The sequence below is a fragment of the Rhinichthys klamathensis genome, unplaced genomic scaffold (assembly GCF_029890125.1).
Source record: "Rhinichthys klamathensis goyatoka isolate OS25496 unplaced genomic scaffold, OSU_Roscu_1.1 h1tg000068l_1, whole genome shotgun sequence".
Taxonomy (NCBI): domain Eukaryota; kingdom Metazoa; phylum Chordata; class Actinopteri; order Cypriniformes; family Leuciscidae; genus Rhinichthys; species Rhinichthys klamathensis.
The window spans coordinates 6,407,704-6,427,993 of NW_026606611.1; the positions used below are offsets into that span (position 1 = coordinate 6,407,704).

Here is a 20,290-nt window from a genome sequence, read left to right on the forward strand (position 1 = left end):
CTCCTTTTAACCTGTTAACCTGCAACCCCATTTTTGAAAAATCCCCAGATATGGCATTCCCAAACCGAAACAGATACAGTTCATGAACCCTTTGTACTAAAAGCACAAGTAAGATCTCATTTGAAAGCTGACACCTGGAAGTTTATTGTAAATGTAGAATTAATTATTGTCATAATGAAAAAAAATAGTTATAAATAGCTTCAAAGTTTTGTAAAATTATTATACATTTATTTTTATGAAACATCTTCATGAAAATAAAATTGAAGTTGGCATTGTAGCAATCTAGAAATGCACTGCAGCTAAAGCCACATGTCTGGCCATGTTATATTTAAAATCTGAAGATGATAAGTCTAAAACTCTGTATTTAGTTCAATGTTTTTCAAGATCATGTCATATGACTTTATTTTGATTAGACTGGTGTTTATTGTCATCTTATAAGCATCTATTCAGTCTATTGCCTCTATTGTTTTGTGATGCAAAAACGAGCCCCATTCAGTGTCAGTCTCCCCTGCACATATTCACACCTCTCCAGCCTGTTTATTGCTCTAAATATGCTTTTCTTTTGTCTGCATTATAATCACTAATGACTAGCAATTCACACTGTTTCAATCCCTCATTTCTTTTATAAAAGTTCTCACTTCACAGTGAAACTGTATCAAATGCCCTTTTTGAAAAACGAAACATTTTAGTAAGCATTCTTATTTAGAAAAAAAATCATAAAAATTACACCGAAGTTAGGTAGCAGGTGCTCAGTACTAGCTAGCATGTTAGCTTAGCACACCATCAATACACGACAATTTATGAGAATAAAACTATGTTTGTGCTCCAAACTTACTTTACAGCGCAAGTCGAGTGTTTTTAATAACTTTCTGTAATCTGATTTGGCTTCAGATAAAAAAATCAGATAGAAAATATATTATTTTATTGTATTCTGCACAATTTGAAAGTCTATCTCGATTAGCATTACATTATACATATAATCTATTATTATGAAAATACCTGACATGACTCGAAGAACACAGGTAAATCAAATATCATTGCAATCATGTTTATTGTCTTCAAAACATCTTTATCTGCACTTTACAGCGATCTCTGATAGCTTTGTTGTGTCAGGACTTCCTGAATGTCACATGATTATGGCTCTTCTTCATGTGATCCATATATGGACTTTACTGTGCAACAGCGCCCCAGACTTCAGTATGAATTGATAATACAGTAGATCAGAGTATCCAGCGCTCAAAATGATTACATCGACGCATTTGGGTATAAATTCAATAAATATTATTCCTGTCTATAGAAATCTGATGTAAACTTATGAGAATCTATCAATATTTCTCCAAATCTGCACATGTTTGAGCTAAAAGCCCTGAGGGACGTTGTTTTGTCAAGCGCTGTCATGACGATCGCACGGGAGTTTTTTTCTGAATGAGAGCAGCTGACGTTCATAATTCATATTAAAGGTAACGACTCGTTTTGTAATTTCATAACTCCTGACACAAATTAAGACATAACTGTCACTATAAGTTTCTCAGAATACAATAGTGGTCAAATACTGAAACTTGAGTCTTATATCGTTTTAATGATGTATAGTTTGTCAAGTTAATAACATTAAATATGATAGTAACTTTGAACTATTTAAAAAAAAAACGCTTCAGAGCGCCCACGCACTGGTGACGGTTAACACACATTTAACAGAGAAATAAAAACCGTATAAATAACAAAAATAAATAACTGTTTTCTCTTAGTCTTATTAAGTGCAAACAATAAGTGCGAGTGCAACCATAATCAAAGTTAGCACACAGACTCTTTATAATTGTTGTGAAATTGCGGTTTTATTTTGCACCGGCAGTTATAGGGTTAATGCGGTGAGTTCGGAAAAGGCCGAGAGAAACGAGGCTGTTTGTCTCTACAGTTGTTCTTGCGTTCCGATTATAAGTTCAGAAACGGAGCCTCCCTTGTCTGTTGTCCTTTGTACGTTACAGTGCTCTCTCAATATTCGCAGTGCCAACAGAGACCAGAGCCGCAAATAAACAGTCCAGAGATGGGTATTGGGAGACGGATTATTTTATGTATGCAGCCTAATTTGTGCGCAATGCACATCAGGGAGCTTGTGTTTTACTTTCACTTACAAATTCGTGACCGCGCGTATAGGGAGCAGCGGTGCTGAGCGCATTCTAAATGATAAGACATTTACCAGACGTTTAGTCTGTTGCGCAACGAATCCTCCGCCATCGTCACGCGATCAGTGAACTGTGATTCGTGCTGCACTGATTGCAACGGCAACTCGCGCTGGATGAGCAGAGCAGACTTTTGCATTAGTTTATAATGGTTTTTATTTTTTTATAAAAACAACAAAACGATAGTTTAGGCGAATGTGAGTGTAGCGGTGGAATATTAATGGGGATATCGCGAGACAGCTTTTTCACTCGACGAAAAATCTCGTCATATTTAGTCTCGCGAGATCTCGTGGCACGAGATCTCGTCACACCCCTACTACTCGCAGTGTTTATGGCTAGCTTCTAGCTTTCTGCTGCTTCTCTTTCAAGGTAGTGACGAAACGCGGTCTGTAGCGCTGTTTGTTCGCTGTCGGCTACTGTAGAAACATGACGTCACAATATGTCGACCTTCATAGAAGGGGGTGCCCGTGGTTATGGAGATATAAATGTCTTATTCTAAGGTAATAAAAACATTACGGTTTATTACTTTATACACCACTGAAAACATAGTTATGGATGTCATATTGCATTTCTGTTAATAGATACTCAAAATCATTACACATTGCACCTTTAATGTAAAAAAAAATAATTTATTTAAAGCATTTAATTTATTTAAATTTAATTTTTATTTAAAATTAATTGAATTATAAGGATAAAATAAATATAGAAAGACTGACAACAAGCGTGTGAACATAGAGCCACAGTAGATCGCGTTTGAAAAACAATTAAAACTTAATAGTAGACAAATGCTATAAAAAGAGAACGGAATGGAGGTACGCAGCAAGCTAACAGGCTTGATTAAAAGGCCAGGAAAAATAATGCATTAGTGCACAAGCATTCGCTGAAAACCACTGAGTACAGTGACTAAAAATCAATCTTTTACTGCTGATGTTATTAACTGCCTTTATTTAGTGCTTCACTTTGTAAACACTGTTTTAATTTAACCTATTTCTGCGGTAGCGCTATTTTAATCCATCACTTATGTTGCGAGCGAACTGATTGCGCAACCTGATGCTCGAGACAAAATACAGACATCCCAAGTCTCCCGGAAGTTCCGGGAGTCACCCACGTATTGATAGCGGCTCCCTGATGCCCGCAAATTAGGGGGCTTTTACACTGGGCTCGTTTGCTGCGGTCTGAGCCCGAGCGCGTTTGTTCCCGGCGCCCCCTGCAGCGTAGGTCTGGTTTCACACTCAACTTGATTCTATCGAACTCTGGTGCGTTTGCGTGCATATTACGTCATCGCAAACGTGCACGGTGCATGATAGAAAACAACGCGGGTCAATATTGTGTTTTTTATTAATTCGCTGCTATTATGCGCAGTTGAGTGAACAATACAGGTTTACTGTGCGTGTGTCACACAAGGTGGCCTTCTGCCGCTTGCAAACGGACTCTTTTGAGGAGACAGAGGATTTCCAAATTTGGTGCCCTTATTTCACGCGCAATGCACGAATACACTGCAGGCTCACTCTCGCTCGTATCCAAGGTAAATCATCAACACTATCATCCCTTACAAGTGTTTTATTTAACTGAATACATCACAATAAGCTAAAACGCATGTGCACCCGAGTCCGTGCTGCTTTCACATTCACGCGAACTGCGGCACGGTTCGGGAGCAACCGAACTCAGAACACCTCCTCCAGGTAGTCTCGGGTTCGGTACCCCAGTGCGCACCCGGGTCCCATGACAGCGTTCACATTAGGGATTTTTCATGCGAACCGTGCCCTGTTCCGAACTAAACTGCCAGTGTGAAAGCCTCCTTAGTTCAAACTCCCGAATCTAGAGCACGCATGCAAGAGCGCGTATGCGAGACAGAAGAGACTGTGCTCCAAACCGTGTAGTGCGGGCGCACGGCAGAGTGGCGGAGGGAGAGAGACCTTGCGTGTGTGTGCCTCATGAAGCGCATGTAAGACTTAGAGCATCATGATTGGCCTGTTTCAACCAATCACCAGTAAACGCTCCCCGTGATGTAAGCAGACTAATCGGTAATGACATTCGGTGACAAAGATTTACATAATCGATTATTGATTAGTTGTTGCAGCCCTAGATGTATTGCATTTATCTTTCAGGAAGTGCATTGAATGTTTTGTAAAACTGTCCTTTGTCTTTTATGTAGGCCACAGAACAGGCTAAGGAAGAGGTGAAACGAGTCCTTGCCGTCCTGAATCAGCACTTAAAAACTCGCACTTTCCTGGTTGGGGAGAGAGTCAGTCTGGCTGACATCACTGTTGTCTGCTCTCTGCTCTGGCTCTACAAACAGGTGAGTCTACAGGGTGTCATGAAAATCTCAGCTGTATCAGATCTTTTATATTAGGGATGCACAACAAATTGGGTCCATATTGGTTCATCTGTTATCAGTGATTAAGTGTCTATTGGAAATGTATGATTTGTTGATTTAAGATTTAATTCTAAAAGATGATATATTTATTATTTCTATTATTGTATACATAGTTCCCACAGGCTAATTAATGTCACGTGACCTCCCCGGAGATGCCATCTTTGAGGGCATAAGCTGCTCTGTTTACAAAGTTTTACAAGCAAATTTCGAATATTTCTTTCGATTTATAATGTTACGAAAATCATGAAGAGACAAAGTGGCAGAGATTATAAAGAGACTCTATTAACACAAGACGGAGAGAGGTACAATGCGAAAATTTCAGTCATAAATGGTGTGGAGGAAGCACCGAGCACTGATTATGCAGCTTTGCCTCATACAGTATTATAATGTGTAACGTTACCATTATCTGGTATTTTATACACGTGAGCAATTCCGAGCCTGGAAATCACTGGAGGCGTACAATCAGTTTGTCGAGGGTTGGGTTGGTGACTTTTGCTCAAGTGCAATTAATGGAAAAGTTGTCATCATAGCGAATGTATGTAGCGTGATGCTAGACTATCTGTCTATTAAAAAGCCATAGCCTTCATAACAGCCCTTATAACAGTCATCGGTGCTTTCTGTAATATGCATGTACTTATTTGTACACTGAATAATAGGGTTGGAACTAGTGCTGCACGATTAATCGTATCGTAATCGCGATGTCAAGCCTATGCGATTATATGACGCAAAATACTGCGATTTTATATGAAATAAACAAATTAGGGCTGTTAACGCAGCATCTGTTATTTTTTGTCATCCTTTGGCTAGTGTTACATGATCCCGCTCTTATTCACGCGAATGCTTTAAAGCATTCAGCCAGTCAAAAGAGAGCGCGCTGCCTGTGAATGTCCTGACTGAAAGACGCGCGCCAGTATAATGCGCATGCACAGACCGCGCGCCAGAATACAGTTCTTTTTCCGCTTGAAGTGAACGAACAATAACACACACAATTATGCCAAAATATCATTTGTCGAGTGTCTTCATCATAACATAAGAGCAGTCTTATGATGGTCGTCGACGTAAAGAGTTGTGAGAGAATAAGGCGCGTGTGAGATCCGCGTCTGTCAGCAACTCTTAAAGGGCCAGCATCCAATAATGCTTTCTGTCAGTAAAGTTAATCAAAGAACAAAGGAAACAGAGAAAAACACTCACTGCTCTTGACCAAAGAACTTGTGTAGCTTTAAATAGGATTTTAGTCCATAAATTTATAATTTATGCAGCGCAGACTGTTTAATAACTTTATTCAATTTCTGTATGTCCTACCTGTTAGACAGGAAGAGCACAGGTAAATATGACATTTATTATGGGTTTATGTGAGGATTGTTTGAAGTTCACTTAAATTAAAATTAAATTCATTTTTATCCAGACATCAATGGCTTATTGATCATTATAGGTGTTATCAATCATTTAGTTGTTGTTGATAGTTTGAGTTGAGAAATACACATTTCAGAATTATCACTAATCTGTGTGTGCATTTTGCTTTAGAACCAAGCAAGTTGACTCATGAAACCATTTGTTTATAATATCGCAATCGCATATCGCAATATTGACCTCAATAATCGCAATATTACATTTTCCCCAAATCGTGCAGCCCTAGTTGGAACGGTACTCGTATTTGTATTGAACCGAAACTACGGGCGTCACGGTTCAGTGCATGTATATACACGGTATAAAAATAAATAAAACTTGCGTGCAAATTAATGTAATGCGGAACTACTTTATACGCGGGTTCTTTAGGGACATAATCCGAGATTGCAATGCTGGAGAGTGTGTGTTTGAGAGTTGCGCGCGCGGTCGAACAGTGGAAACTGTTGTTTTTAATACCTCGTCATTATGTTAATAGGACATCATTCAAACTGCAAAGTGTTAACTTGTTTATTATCCTCGCAGCCATAACCTCCGTCGTTGTTCTGACAAAAGCTTAGTCTTCTCACATTCATGAAGTCTAAAGACGGGTATATTGTAAAATCCAAATTTAACTGAACCTCCGGCACGATTTGAACATATATTGACCCAGCAGGAGATGACCATTTTCACTTTTTATCACGAAATTAACTCGTTTCAGCTTCTTCTAATATTCTGCCCGAAACATGCCCACAGAAATGGCGCCGGGTCGGCAAATGCCCGTATGTTGTGACGTCATGTGGGAACTATGTATTGTTTAGTGTTTCTTTTTAATTTTTTATGGACAATTGGTTATTGGTCTGTTTTAGTGGTCTATACACGGTACGATACTACTGTGATACTGAACATGAAATACTATTACAATACTTTTAGCCAAAAATAAAGAGGTTTATTATTATTATTATTACTTCCAAAAGTTAACAAATTTATTACGGGGTGTGCTTGAATAGGCTTGGACTTGGTCCTTGTCCACAATGCACAGTGGATAGTGTCGGGAAATATCGGCCCGCTCGGGCAGAGAATCTAAACTCTAGTTCACTCCTCCTACGCTAAGGAACCGAGAGTTGTCATCCAGTCTCTTTGGTAGAGAGAGACTAGGAAAACAAACAAGCATGCAAAAGGAAATTATCGCGGCCAGAAAAATTATCGAGCTCATTTTTTTATCGTGCGATTAATTGATTTATTGACTATCGCGACAGGCCTAGATGCCTTTATGACCTTTTTTGGCTCTTTCAAATTTTAGGGGAATAGACTTTAAATGGTAGGGGTGGGGGAAAAAATCGATTCTTAGATGCATCGCGATGCGGACGTGGACGATTCTGAATCGATTCACAAATGTAAAAAAATCGATTTTCAAAAAAAAAAAAAAAATTTTTTATATATATTTATAATAACGTAATATTGACGGAACGCAAAAGACGGAACTCTGAAGCGCGGAAGTGCAGTGGCCGGACCCGTCTGTGGCGTGCACATAACAGAGACGCGATGGCTGAGCGCGCTAAATCCAAACACCCTCCTTGTTAGGTTAGCTGACGTGGAAATATTTTGGCTTCTGAAGTTGAAGGGGGAAAGGAGCTGGACAAGAGCAACCCTAGTTGTAAGCTTTGTAGAATAAAACTAACGACGGAAACACGACAAATATGAGAAGCCATTTGACACGTTTCCAGTCAGAGGAAAGAATTTGCTACAAGTAATGTATGCTCCTAGTTCAGGCACACATTTATTTTCCTGTTGGTTCTTTGCAATGTTAATAAAATATATTGTACGTTAATTCTTTATGGGTCATTTACTTTTAAAGCAACGTATTTATAGTCACACACACACACACAAAAGATTCAGATAATCGATTTGTATGAATAAAAGTAATGATTTCTTTTTTCTTTCGCCCAAAAAATTAAATAAAAATTCTTACCGACTCCAAACTTTTGAACGGTATTGTTAAATGTTACAAAAGCTTTCTATTTCAGATAAATGCTGTTCTTTTGAATTTCTGGATGATTCTCTGAATTGGGTGCCCTAGAGTCCCCCAAATTTGCTTCAAAGATTTTCAATTGAAGGAAATCACCAAATGCCTTTTAATGCTGTCAGTTAATAGAACCAGGTGCCTTTGCATTATAATGCAACACAATTGCTTTAAAAAATGTATTTATTTATAATGGGTTGCCTAAGAAGTAGACAACAAGCATGTTTGCATGTCCTCACTAACCATCAATACATTTTCATTGAATATCAAACAAATAAAAAGTGCAATTAATACCAAAATGTTGCTGCTAATATAATCATATGTTGGTCTAGTGTATTTTAGTTTACTGTTGTGAAATGGAAAATCAATAATCGCTAATCGAGAATAGTTAATAATCGAAAATCGACTGTAATCGAATCGGGACTTCAATAATCGTAATCGAATCGAATCGGGAAATCAGACAGATTAACCACCCCTAGGGGCAGAAATCTCCCAGGTTTCATAAAAAAAAAATTGTGTTTGGAAGATAAACAGATCTTATAGGTTAGAATGAGGGTGAGTACATGAGTTTTAATTTTGAAGTGAACTTTATCTTATAAATACAGTAAACTGAATCTTGTATAAAACAACGCATATCGTTTAAATTACTGATATATCGCCACTCACATTGTTATATTCTGATATGACAATCTATTGTTACGCCCCATACTTATTTGTTCCTCACCCATCTGATGACTGAACATTCTAATGATAATGTACAGCAAATGTACTTTATAAATCTATTATTCAGAACCTGCTTGCATTAGATAATATCTTGAATTAATGATTGGGTAATCAGTTGCATAAGTCAAGTCACCTTTATTTCTATAGTGTTTTATACAATACAGATTGTTTCAAAGCAGCTTTACAGTGATTTTAATATTTCGGTTTTAAATTGGCATTTGAATGTTTTGTGCAATTTCTTTTTCACCTTTCTAGGTTCTTGAGCCTGCTTTCCGTCAGCCCTACCCCAATGTCACTCGCTGGTTTGTGACCTGTGTCAACCAACCTCAGTTTAAGACTGTTTTGGGGGAGGTTAAGCTCTGTGAGAAAATGGCTCAGTTTGATGGTAAGTTTCTCAAACCTTCTTGCGGTGTAGTTTTTGCTCTTCTGCTTGAACTTGAATTAAAGTGCAGAACATCTGATTTCATGGTTATCAGCATATTGTCCTCAAGCACAATCAAAGATGTTTCTTAAATACATGGTGTATAGTAGGGGTGGAACGGTACACAGAAGTCACGGTTCGGTTCATACCTCGGTTCAGACATCACGGTTCGGTACGATTTCGGTACAATGGAGTGAATAGCAAAACAAAAATGCAGAAGGCTTTTTTTATAAATGTCTTAAGCCTTGTATTTTTTAAATAAGTTTTATTAATAAAGGCATAGAACCAGTTTATTTGTAGTGCACTGACAGTAGTTTTATATAATTAGTTTATTAATTAAATGATTAAAAAGACGAAAAGACATTGAGATATGTTTGGTAATTGTACCTGAATGAATTTAAAATTAATTTGCTATTTCAGATCAATATATTTGTTTTCCTTCATTTTAATTAACCCTAACTTTATTCTCATCTGAATTATAAATAATTGATTTCCATATAAAATAATACTACCATTAAAAACTTTTGTTAACAGTTGTAGGTTACAGTTTGACAAGAGTTTAGAGTGTGACAAAAGCACAGTTGTGTTTTATTGCGAGTGTACACAAGTAAACAATTTGCAGTTTTAATGATGTCCTGTAGGAAAAAAAATGACGAGTGTTTATGTTTCCACTGTTCGATCGGCCGTGCCTCTGACACACACACTGTTCGATCGGCCGTGCCTCTGACACACACACTGTTCGATCGCGCGATTCGCGCCCGCACCTTTCTCTCTCTCTCTCGCACACACACACACTGTTCATCGTGCCTCTCTCTCTCTCTCTCTCTCTCTCTCTCTCTCTCTCTCTCTCTCTCTCTCTCTCTCTCTCTCTCTCTCTCTCTCTCTCTCTCTCTCTCTCTCTCTCTCTCTCTCTCTCTCTCTCTCTCTCTCTCTCTCTCTCTCTCTCTCTCTCTCTCTCTCTCTCTCTCTCTCTCTCTCTCACACACACACACTCCAGTATTGCAATCTTGATCGCAGCCTGTTCATTGCTGCATTCACAGTCACACCAAAAGCGAATAGAGCGAAATTTATCGTACCGTGTATTCTCCGTGCAAATTCGTGCACCGAACCGTGACGCCCGTACCGTTTCGGTTCAATACGAATACATGTACCGTTCCACCCCTAGTGTATAGGCAGGGATTAAAGTTCTCCGTCACTACGACGGATTTCCATTAAAGGTGCTCTATGTAACTTTTCTTCTAAAATGAATCCTTTTTTTATTGCCTGTGTGTGAAGGGGTTGTAATCACACATTACAATGATCCACTTGTCGGGTTTTGCTATTACCTCTGAAGGCCAGTATTCCTATTTCTATGTGAAGTCTCCGGGTCGGATTTTCTGCGAAATCCATCGGATGTGACGTGCATGCGCGCTCCCGAGCCGCTCTCCTTCTTATATACAGTCTATGCGACGGCACTGCAGCTGACGACATGGAGTCTGATAACACCAAACAACGACCTGGCTCCAGCACAACACACACTCCAACACTAACTCCACATAAATATAAAAAACTAAACAAAACAAAAATGTATCTGCTGAAGCTCGTCAGGCCAAACGTGAATCGGATCGACTCGGGACGAAAACACGGATCAACATCGGCAGAGCGTTTGAATTATGGAGAGACCTCCGCTATTTTTATTGTGATAAATTACAAGTTTTCAGATATGCTAAAATAATGGTAAACTGTATTGAAATAGCAAGGTAATCTACAACATACATGAGATATGAAATGAATACAAAAGACTGTTCCAGGATAACAAAAAGTAGGTGCTTTAGGATGTAACTTTTATTTTATGTACTAGATCTACTGTCTTACGTCACTCATCCCACTAGTATCATATTGTTTATAATACACATTTCCAGACACGTTCAGTACAGTAATGTTACTTCCTACGACCTTACTGTTACACTGAAATTGTTCAGTCTAGTCACTAACCGTTTTCGTTGTCATATTATACATTCATCTATGTTGACATTGCTGCCTGATTGCGAAAGATACACGAATAGTTAGTGAAATGCCTTATAGATAACACCACATGGCGGCTAAATGCAGTCAATGTAACGTTATCATGGTACGAGCATGGAGCATTAGTTTAACGTCAAGCTGATAAAAGTAGCCTATAATTGTAACATTGCAGTGGGAGTTTACATGAGTTTCCAGCATGTTGTGTGATGCTTTCTCCAGTGTGTTGAAAGTCTCAGTGTGGCCGGTACCATGAGCGCTCGCTCTTGTGTTCGAGCACGCGCAAGAGCACGAGCGCTCTTGTAAAAATTGGTTGCAATCTGAAATATCGCAGATAGAGGCCGCTAAAAAATACATATAGCACCTTTAATTGCAGCGAGTCTATAGCCGCTTTCCGACCGGAGGGACTTTTGCAGTTCATAGAACCTAACGTTCCTATAACACTTTTTTCCGCGTGTTCCGACCGGACTAAGTTGGGGATTTTTTAGTTCCTATAACTCTTTCAGTACCTAGTCTCGAGCGAGGACTTTTTTAGTTCCCTTTCCCTAGGTCTACGTTGATTGGTTCAACTTATAAGTCACGCCCACTGTCAACACATTTTCTTCACTGTCTGTTGCAATTCGCCTATGTATGCTATGCTAAACTCAATGTAAGACAAACATAACGCATTCAACCAGCTAATTGCTAATGCTTGCTAAACTTACCCGTCATTTTGTTTGCCTCCTGCCCTCTGCTCTTCTATCTTCTTCCATTATATAACTTAAGATCATATTACGCTGGAGCCTTCTTCTGTGTTTCTCTGTACAGAACTCAAGCATAGTCTTTAAACGCCGCCGTTCGTACTCGTTATTAAGGTCCCGGCAAGGCAGAACAGGAACATTCCGATAGCCTCTTCCATGCTGGTTTGTTGTTGTTGTATGTGGCGCCGCCATGCTTGCGTCACTCCCTTACCCCTCCTACCAGTTCCTATGGCCACTTGGCCAGTGCGAACGCAAACAGCAAAACCGAGTTTGGGGGAGAGTAGTTCTTAGAACTGTTTAGAAGTGGACAGTTCCTATAACTAAGTTCCTGTAACTACTTGGTCGGAAAGCGGCTTATGACGGATTTCTGTCAATTGCAGGGTTCCCGTCTGTCCTTAATGTCTTAAATTCACCTTTCATCATTTTAAGGCCGTAAATAGTCTTTCATTTCTCAAATAGTGTAATGTCTTAATTTTAGTTTGAATGGGTCTTAAATAAGGAAAGACGAGGTCTATTCACCCTGCTGATGGGGATGTGATCAAAGCCTTGAGTGGAGCGAAAGCACGTTCCTCTCTCCACTAAGCATTCTGTAAACACTTTGCTCATGATCCACTCCGCGGTTTTCAATTCCCGCTCACGGAAAAACTAACATGTAAAAAGACGGTTGCAAAATTTTTTTTAATAGTTGGTTGGGATAAGTAACTGAGTATCTAATTATAGAATATCAAATAGGTTGTGCGATTATTCAAAAAAAAATCTCCATGTTTTCGGTGCTGACGCGTTCATGTAACATAAGGGTGATGCTGCCAATAACCTTAAAGCTGTCAAAAAGAACCGGCAAAAATGATTATGAATGTCAAATATAGCAAGGAGACATTTATTAATAATTGTTTATTAATAAACAAGTGTTTTCTGTCAGTGTTGTCTCACTCGGCTGGAAAGATGAAGTTGACGATGCTGACTCGCGATCTTTGCAGTAATGAACGCGCCAGAGGGAAATGCACTTTTCATACGGATTACATAAGCAGAGAGCAGTCTGTTTTCTTTCGTTTTGAATTGTTCTGTTTAAAAGTAGAGATTTCAATATAGATATATTTCTCAGGTCTGTGAGGCAAGTAGGCTACCTTACGCTGAGTTTCGGTTCATTTGAGATGAGCTCCAGTTCACGCGCCGGCGCCTCTGTGTCGTGATTATCTAATGTCTGCTATATTTACTTATTTATTAAATCCAGGTAATTGATTGATGAACCATTGATTAAAGTTAAGATACAATAAATACAAAACGAAATTCACTTTAAAGAAAGTCTTTGTGCTTTCTGTTTGAGGTCTCTGTGAAAGTTTTAGTGCCGCTTCCAGAACTGTCACGTCCGTAACATTTGTTTTTTCCTCATAAATGCGAACACAAAAAATAAAATAAAATGTATATTTTATGTTTTGGGGAGAACCAACCATTCATTCGGTAGTATTACCTTTGGTTTGCGCAGTGTAATTCACAGAATTGGGTACTAAAACAATATTTTGCCACCTAAAAGTTAAAGATGTTTTGTCATGTCCGTAACGCATCTATATTTCTCTCATATTAAATATAAAATGCATGTGTAGACTTATATTTTTCTAATGTCTTTATTAAGGGAGTATGGATATATAAACAGAAGTTTCAATATATTGGTATTAAATGCATTTTCTGAGAATTTATATTTCAAGTTTTGACTGCAAATTAGGGGTGGGTGATATGAGCAAAAATTCATATCACGATATTTTTCACTGTCTGGACGATATCGATATTATATCGCGATATGAGAAAAAAAATTGGAATCACATTTTAGTACACCTTAGTTAAATTACAGGCAAAATATGTAATTTAACATTAGATAACTAGAAAAAGGGGAGGCATTTCATTGGACATAGACCAGAAATGTTTTTTTATTTTTTATTGTGCCATTTTTTTTCTCAAAAAGTGCAAACGTGCAACATGAGGTAGGCCTGAATGCACTTGTTATGTCTTTCCACTTTTTGCTCGTTTTGTCATAATGAGAACCGGCAGCGAATGAAGACTTTATTGATTTCTGAGTGAGAGCCGTCTTCGGGTGTGCTCTGTCTCCGCCGGGAATATCTGTTGTTATAGTTTTGCTTTTTTAAATTAGTTTTTATATTAATATCGTTTTCAATTTTTGCTTTAAATTTCTGTTTAGTTTTAGCTAGTTTCATTAATGGTTTTGTAAATTTTTATTTTGCAAACACATTTCTAGTATAGAAACACATATAGTTTTTATTTTATTTAGTTTCAGTTTTAATAATTATAGTTTAGCTTTAGCAGAGCGAGCAGAACACTTCCAGTGTAGACCAAAGCAAGACGTTTAATTTAAGTTTAATGTTTGCACAGATTACAGTTAACTAGAACTTAAAGGAGAACTCCGGCACAAAATGAACCTTTGGTCTAATTACACATTGTTACCTAGTCAACCGTTATCTGAGATTTGTTTTCATGATTATCGAATGTAAATAGTTTTATCTCTACAAACAGTTTGGCCTATAAAGCTAGTATAACGCTAGTATATTGGGCATAGTGTAATGACAAATAAAAATCGCTTGTTAATACCACTAACAAGGCTCAAAATAGCCCCACACTAACACGGTAGCATAATGAGGGTCCCTACCTTCAAACCGAAGCATTGAGAACTTTGTAAGTGTACAGACAGTTTAATAAGAAGATGTTTAAAACATACAGTCAACTTCGCGTATACAGGCAGAAGCCATCTTTGAAATACAGCCTTTACCAGTCGATCTACGAACGCCGATCCAAGTGCGCTGGTGAGAATGTGAACGAGCTATAAGTTGTGATAAGGTGAGCGCGAACAGCAGGCTTGGATCGGCGTTCGTAGATCGACTGGTAGAGACTGTATTTCAAAGATGGCTTCTGCCTGTATACGCGAAGTTGACTATGTTTAAAATATCTTCTTCTTAAACTGTCTGTACACTTACAAAGTTCTCAATGCTTCGGTTTGAAGGTAGGGACCCTCATTATGCTACCGTGTTAGTGTGGGGCTATTTTGAGCCTTGTTAGTGGTATTAACAAGCGATTTTTATTTGTCATTACACTATGCCCAATATACTAGCGTTATACTAGCTTTATAGGCTAAACTGTTTGTAGAGATAAAACTATTTACATTCGATAATCATGAAAACAAATCTCAGATAACGGTTGACTAGGTAACAATGTGTAATTAGACCAAAGGTTCATTTTGCGCTGGAGTTCTCCTTTAAAAGTATACAAGAAAAAACACAATGAAAATTTTCATACAAACTAATTCATTAGTGTAAGGAGACAGAATAAAGGCCTACAGTTTAGTATAAAACCCATTACGTCTATGGGGAGCCCCCACAAAGATAGTGGACCAGTGTGTGTGTATGCGCGCGCTTATGTGTGTGTCGTGTCCTGTTATTCATAGCCTAACGTTACATTGCGGGGAAATGTCTCCACGTGGATAATATTATTAGCAGTAAATGTTTTGTAAAAACAAAGATAATAATAGCAGCTTTCAGCCTTCATGAAAACATGACATCTCAAACATACAGTAGCCTAGAACTTTAACGTTTTTTTGTGCTTGACGAACTTGTTTTGGTGTTGCACCCGCGTCTCGCAAATGAAACGGCATTCTAAAAATGCTGCGCTCAAGTTAAAAGTCAAACTTGCGTCTCATTACCTTGTTATTTCCCATTCCACCGCAAAAGATGCATCCTTTATGAACAGTCGCTTAGCACTAGCGATGTGTTCTACGTTACGGTCCTTCATTGAACGCGTCACAGGACAGCGGTTAATCGCCTCAGCAACTTCACGCGTATGAAGCGCCAAATCAGCCATTTCCTTAAACAGCGTATTCGATTCTGTATCGTCATTAACAGTTGTGTTAACAGAGTAGCCTAACTTACCAAATTGAACAAAACAATATAACTGCAAAATTTGAATTTATGAATACGGTATCCTCGGTATCGCAAAATCCATATCATGGCACAACATAATACCGGTATTCACGTTCATACCGGTATAGCGCCCACCCCTACTGCAAATGTCACGTCCATAACGCTGGAATTTCCCAATTTTATTTTATCCTCAACTAGTTTTGTGGTATAGGTCTATGTATTTTATAATGTTAACTTCAAATAATACTAATAGTAATTTAAAGATGTGGTAGCATTGGATCTGGACGGGAAGGATACCTCTGGGAGTTGGAAGGGGTGTCGCGATTCTGCCTTCTCACACCGCGACACAGGTTCGTGAATCTGAGTATGGCGACTTCGGTTTTATATTGCGTATTGCTACAGCCCTATTAAAATAGCTTTTAAAATACGCAAACTGGCAATATTAAAGCGGTTTAAAACATCTCCACTTAAAACACTATTGGTCTCGGCCTCTAAAGTTAAAGGAATATGACTTAGCCTGAATTTTTTTTTTTTTTTTTCACTTTAATCCCTGTGTATAGGCCATACTACCATTACGGTGCCAGATGCTGTAAGTCTTTGTAGAGCAGGCTTGAGCAAAATGGTGACAAACCATATAATTTTATATTTAAATGTTCATGCTAAAAGCAACTTGAAATACATAAAAAATATTTGTATATATATACAGTATATATTAGTGGTGGTGAGATGAAGCTTTGAAGCTTTCCAGCCAGATGTGTTAGTGTTTCATTTCTCAAGGCTTCGAATGCACGCAGGGACACCTGCTGGTCAATGGAAATATGGTGCAGGAAAAATCAGCTTGTGACAGCTCCAAAATGTGTTACATGGTTCATGATGCATTACGATGTACACACATAAGCACATGATGTATGTATATAGTTCTTTGAAGTATTTGTGCTCAGTGTTTCATAATTTTGTAACTGGGCAGTGCTTCTATTGAACATACGCAAATGGAGTTCTTTAGACTGGATAAAAGGAGGAAATAACCATGGAAATCCACTTTTTTTTTTTTTTTTAGGGTTTCTCACATTTTGACAAAAACGAGGCTGTGATTTTGAAGCCAGTACAACCCTGGGCGAAATTTATCTGAAGCACTACAATTTATAATGCATTCTGAACTGACAGATTATCACACATGTGTGTTTGTGGATGTTTTTTATCGTTATTATTTATTTTATTTTAATTCATCTTCAGAGTCCTCTCCTGTGTAAACTTGATGTGCTGCAGTTGTTGGCTTTTCAATATTTTTCCCGATATTGAGTGCTAGTATATGTGCTTTTATTTCTTGTAATTTTTCTAGCCAAGAAGTTTGCTGAGATGCAGCCGAAGAAGGAGGCTCCTATCAAGAAGGAGAAAGGTGGAAAGGAAGGAGGCAAGCAGCCGCTGCAACAACCGCAGCAGGAGAAAAAAGAGAAGAAAAAGGAGGAAAAGAAAGCCGCCCCTGCTGAGGAGGAGATGGACGAATGTGAGGCTGCACTGGCTTCTGAGCCGAAAACAAAGGACCCATTTGCTCACCTTCCAAAAACGTACTTGATACACCTTCACTTTAGAGATAGATACTGCTTGAAAGTCTGTTCGCTCTCACCAGTCTGCCTTTGTCCTCTTGCACTAGTTCTTTTGTCATGGATGAGTTCAAGAGGAAATACTCCAACGAGGACACCCTGACTGTGGCATTGCCTTACTTCTGGGATCACTTTGATCGTGAGGGCTTCTCAATCTGGTACGCTGAGTACCGCTTCCCTGAAGAGCTGACCATGGCCTTTATGAGCTGTAATCTTATCACAGGTACAGTCAGGTCACTTTGCCTTGTCTCGTTAAACAGTGCCTGGAATGCTATAACCTTGTTTTTGGTTTGTTCCTTCCAATTCAGCATGTTCTACTTGCGCAAGAGTTTAGCATTGCATAGTTTAAAAAAATATGTACAAGTACTCTCTTGCTCCTCTCCTTAGGAATGTTCCAACGACTTGACAAACTACGTAAGAATGCATTTGCCAGTGTCATCCTCTTCGGTGCAAACAACGACGGTTGTATCTCTGGTATCTGGGTCTTCAGAGGCCAGGACCTTGCATTTACTGTGAGTGATTTACATGTACTCAGAACCCTGTTTAGTATCTATGTATGTTTATAGTTTGATTCCAGGATAAACACCGTATCGAAAATGTAGGGCTGCCTCCTAATAGTCAACTAAACGTTAGTTTAGAGAAGAGGCTTAGTCAACCAAAATTTTAGTAGCCGGTTAGTCGAGGAAAAAAAAAAAAAGTCCACAGGAAGTGGCAAAGTCACGCAGTCCATAAGGGGCAGATCTTTAACGGCGGGTCCTTGTGGTAATTGCAATATGTCAGGCAGGAAATCGAAATTAGGGCTCGACATTAAGTCTTTTCATGTGCTTGTCCATTGGACAAGGAAATCTGTCATTCACTTATCCCAGTAAAAAAGTTGCTTGTCTGAGAAAAAAAAAATTGTGGTGTTAAATTTATTCTGAAGGAATATTCTCATCAGTGTTCAATCAGCTTTGGTATATTTGGCATATTGTCATATCTGCACCTTTAAAGGGCATCCCCCCCCCCCCCCCCCCCAATCTTGTTAAATGTATGCTTCATTTTTCATTTTAAATTCCTAAATTTGATCAATAAATTTAAGTAGAATAGGACACTGATCAAATGAAATCATTTACACAAAAAAAAATGACAACTGCATTAATGTTATGAGATTGTTTTAAATATTTTTTAATATACAAATAAGAAACTTTGGAAAGTACGATACTTTTAAACATAACACTAAACCGCCAGTAGGTGGTGGCAGGCGACCGTCTTAATGATTGAGTCATTCATTCAAATGACTGATTCATTCAAGAATGAGGCAGTTGTTTATGAATGGGTCATTAAATCTTTGACTCAACCGATTCGTTCAAAATGCAGAATCATTCAGTAATGAAACACGGTTGCTGTGAGCAGGGGTGCGGCCAGGGATTTTGGGCCCCATGAAAAAATAGGTACTGCTGCACCCGTTCAATTAATAAAATCGATTTATGGGGCCCCTAAAAGTGTGTGGGCCCTTAGAATCGTCCTAACTTTCCCCCCTTAGCGGCGCCCCTGGCTGTGAGATTCGCGATGGTTCTGCTGTGATCTTTCTTTGGAACTATTTTTGCTGCTGAAACGGAACAAAAACAGTAAATATTGCATCAAATGCAAGTGACTTAATTTTACCTGTTTATTGAACTGTTGTATGACATTTTCAATCGTGATGGTATTCAGATAAACCACACTAGTCGTGGGAGGTTGCTTAACTGTATCATGATAAAAATATAAAAACTCCACATTTTGAATTACCGGCAGTATGTTATCTGTTTCTTTGTGTGCTGCGCTCATTTGTTTCAGTTTCTCCTTGAGAGGCTGCACGACCCTCAACCGCACAACCTTGTTACCTTCAGTAATACATTTATCCACTATCGATCGCAACTTACAATAAATTAAATAAAATCTGTATCATTCTCTTGTTTTAGTGATTCTCTAGTTATTTTTTGTTATTCATGTTTTAATTAGGCTACTTGTCTGGTCGGGCAAGTCAAATTCTTTCACTTGTCCCTTCAAAAAATCCACTTGTCCTGGACAAGCGTTAATGTCGAGCCCGATCATTTATTGACCTCAAATGTTACTTTTTACTAGATATCATTTTACAGTAGTGACTTATTGCGATATCAGGTTTCGTATTGGGAAGAGAGAAGTGTAAAAGACATGTCCATGTTTTGTAATTTAAGCTAACTCTCAGGAACTGAATGTTTAAAGGCTGGGTAGGCAATTTTCAGAGAGGCTAGCCAATAGCTAGCTTTGAAAGCATAAGATCCCAGCCTCCCCACAGAGCGTCTCCAAAGCCACGCCTTCAAAACACATGTATGCTTACAGCAGGGAGCAAACAAAAGGGTCTCGAGATACTGTTAAATTAACTCGTGTCTCAAAGCACATACCATTACAATAATAATGAGCATAAATAACTTGAAGAGCACTGACCTGTACCACCTGACTGGTAAATTCAAGTCACAAACTGCTCCAAGTATATACGGATTTCCATCTATTCCAAATTACAGTATTTATGGCGTGAATGCAGCATAAGCTTGTTGTTTTGGTTCAAGATTAACTGTAAAAGGCGCCTGCTGTTTCGGTTGCGGTGCTCGGTGACTGACGTCTGTCTAACTCATAGCATGAAACGCGCTGATGACATGTGATGTGACCAGGGTGCGTGGAGGTATGGAAATGCATACATTAAGGCAGGTTGGACCAAATGCAATGATTGGGTAAACATTTTATGGTCTTACACCTTCCACAGACGATATATACATATAAATACATTTAGCCCACTTAACTTAGTGATTGCTACAGACCTGCCAACATGTACGCATTTTGCGTACCGGGTACGCATTTTGACCTCAAAGTACGCTGGTACAATTTGTCACTCTAAACTACACAAAAACCTGGTAACGCCTCTGCAC

The 20,290-nt window shown here is 38.6% G+C and overlaps 1 protein-coding gene across 1 annotated transcript in view; it reads left to right on the top strand.

The window, feature by feature from the left end:
• eef1g (eukaryotic translation elongation factor 1 gamma) overlaps positions 1-20,290 on the top strand; it is a 33,993-nt gene that overhangs the window by 5,197 nt on the left and 8,506 nt on the right. The window contains exons 5-9 of the mRNA XM_056250385.1: positions 4,333-4,476; positions 8,939-9,068; positions 17,105-17,330; positions 17,417-17,589; positions 17,754-17,878. Coding sequence (XP_056106360.1) covers positions 4,333-4,476; positions 8,939-9,068; positions 17,105-17,330; positions 17,417-17,589; positions 17,754-17,878 — 798 coding nt within the window. The remainder of the gene's footprint in view (positions 1-4,332; positions 4,477-8,938; positions 9,069-17,104; positions 17,331-17,416; positions 17,590-17,753; positions 17,879-20,290) is intronic.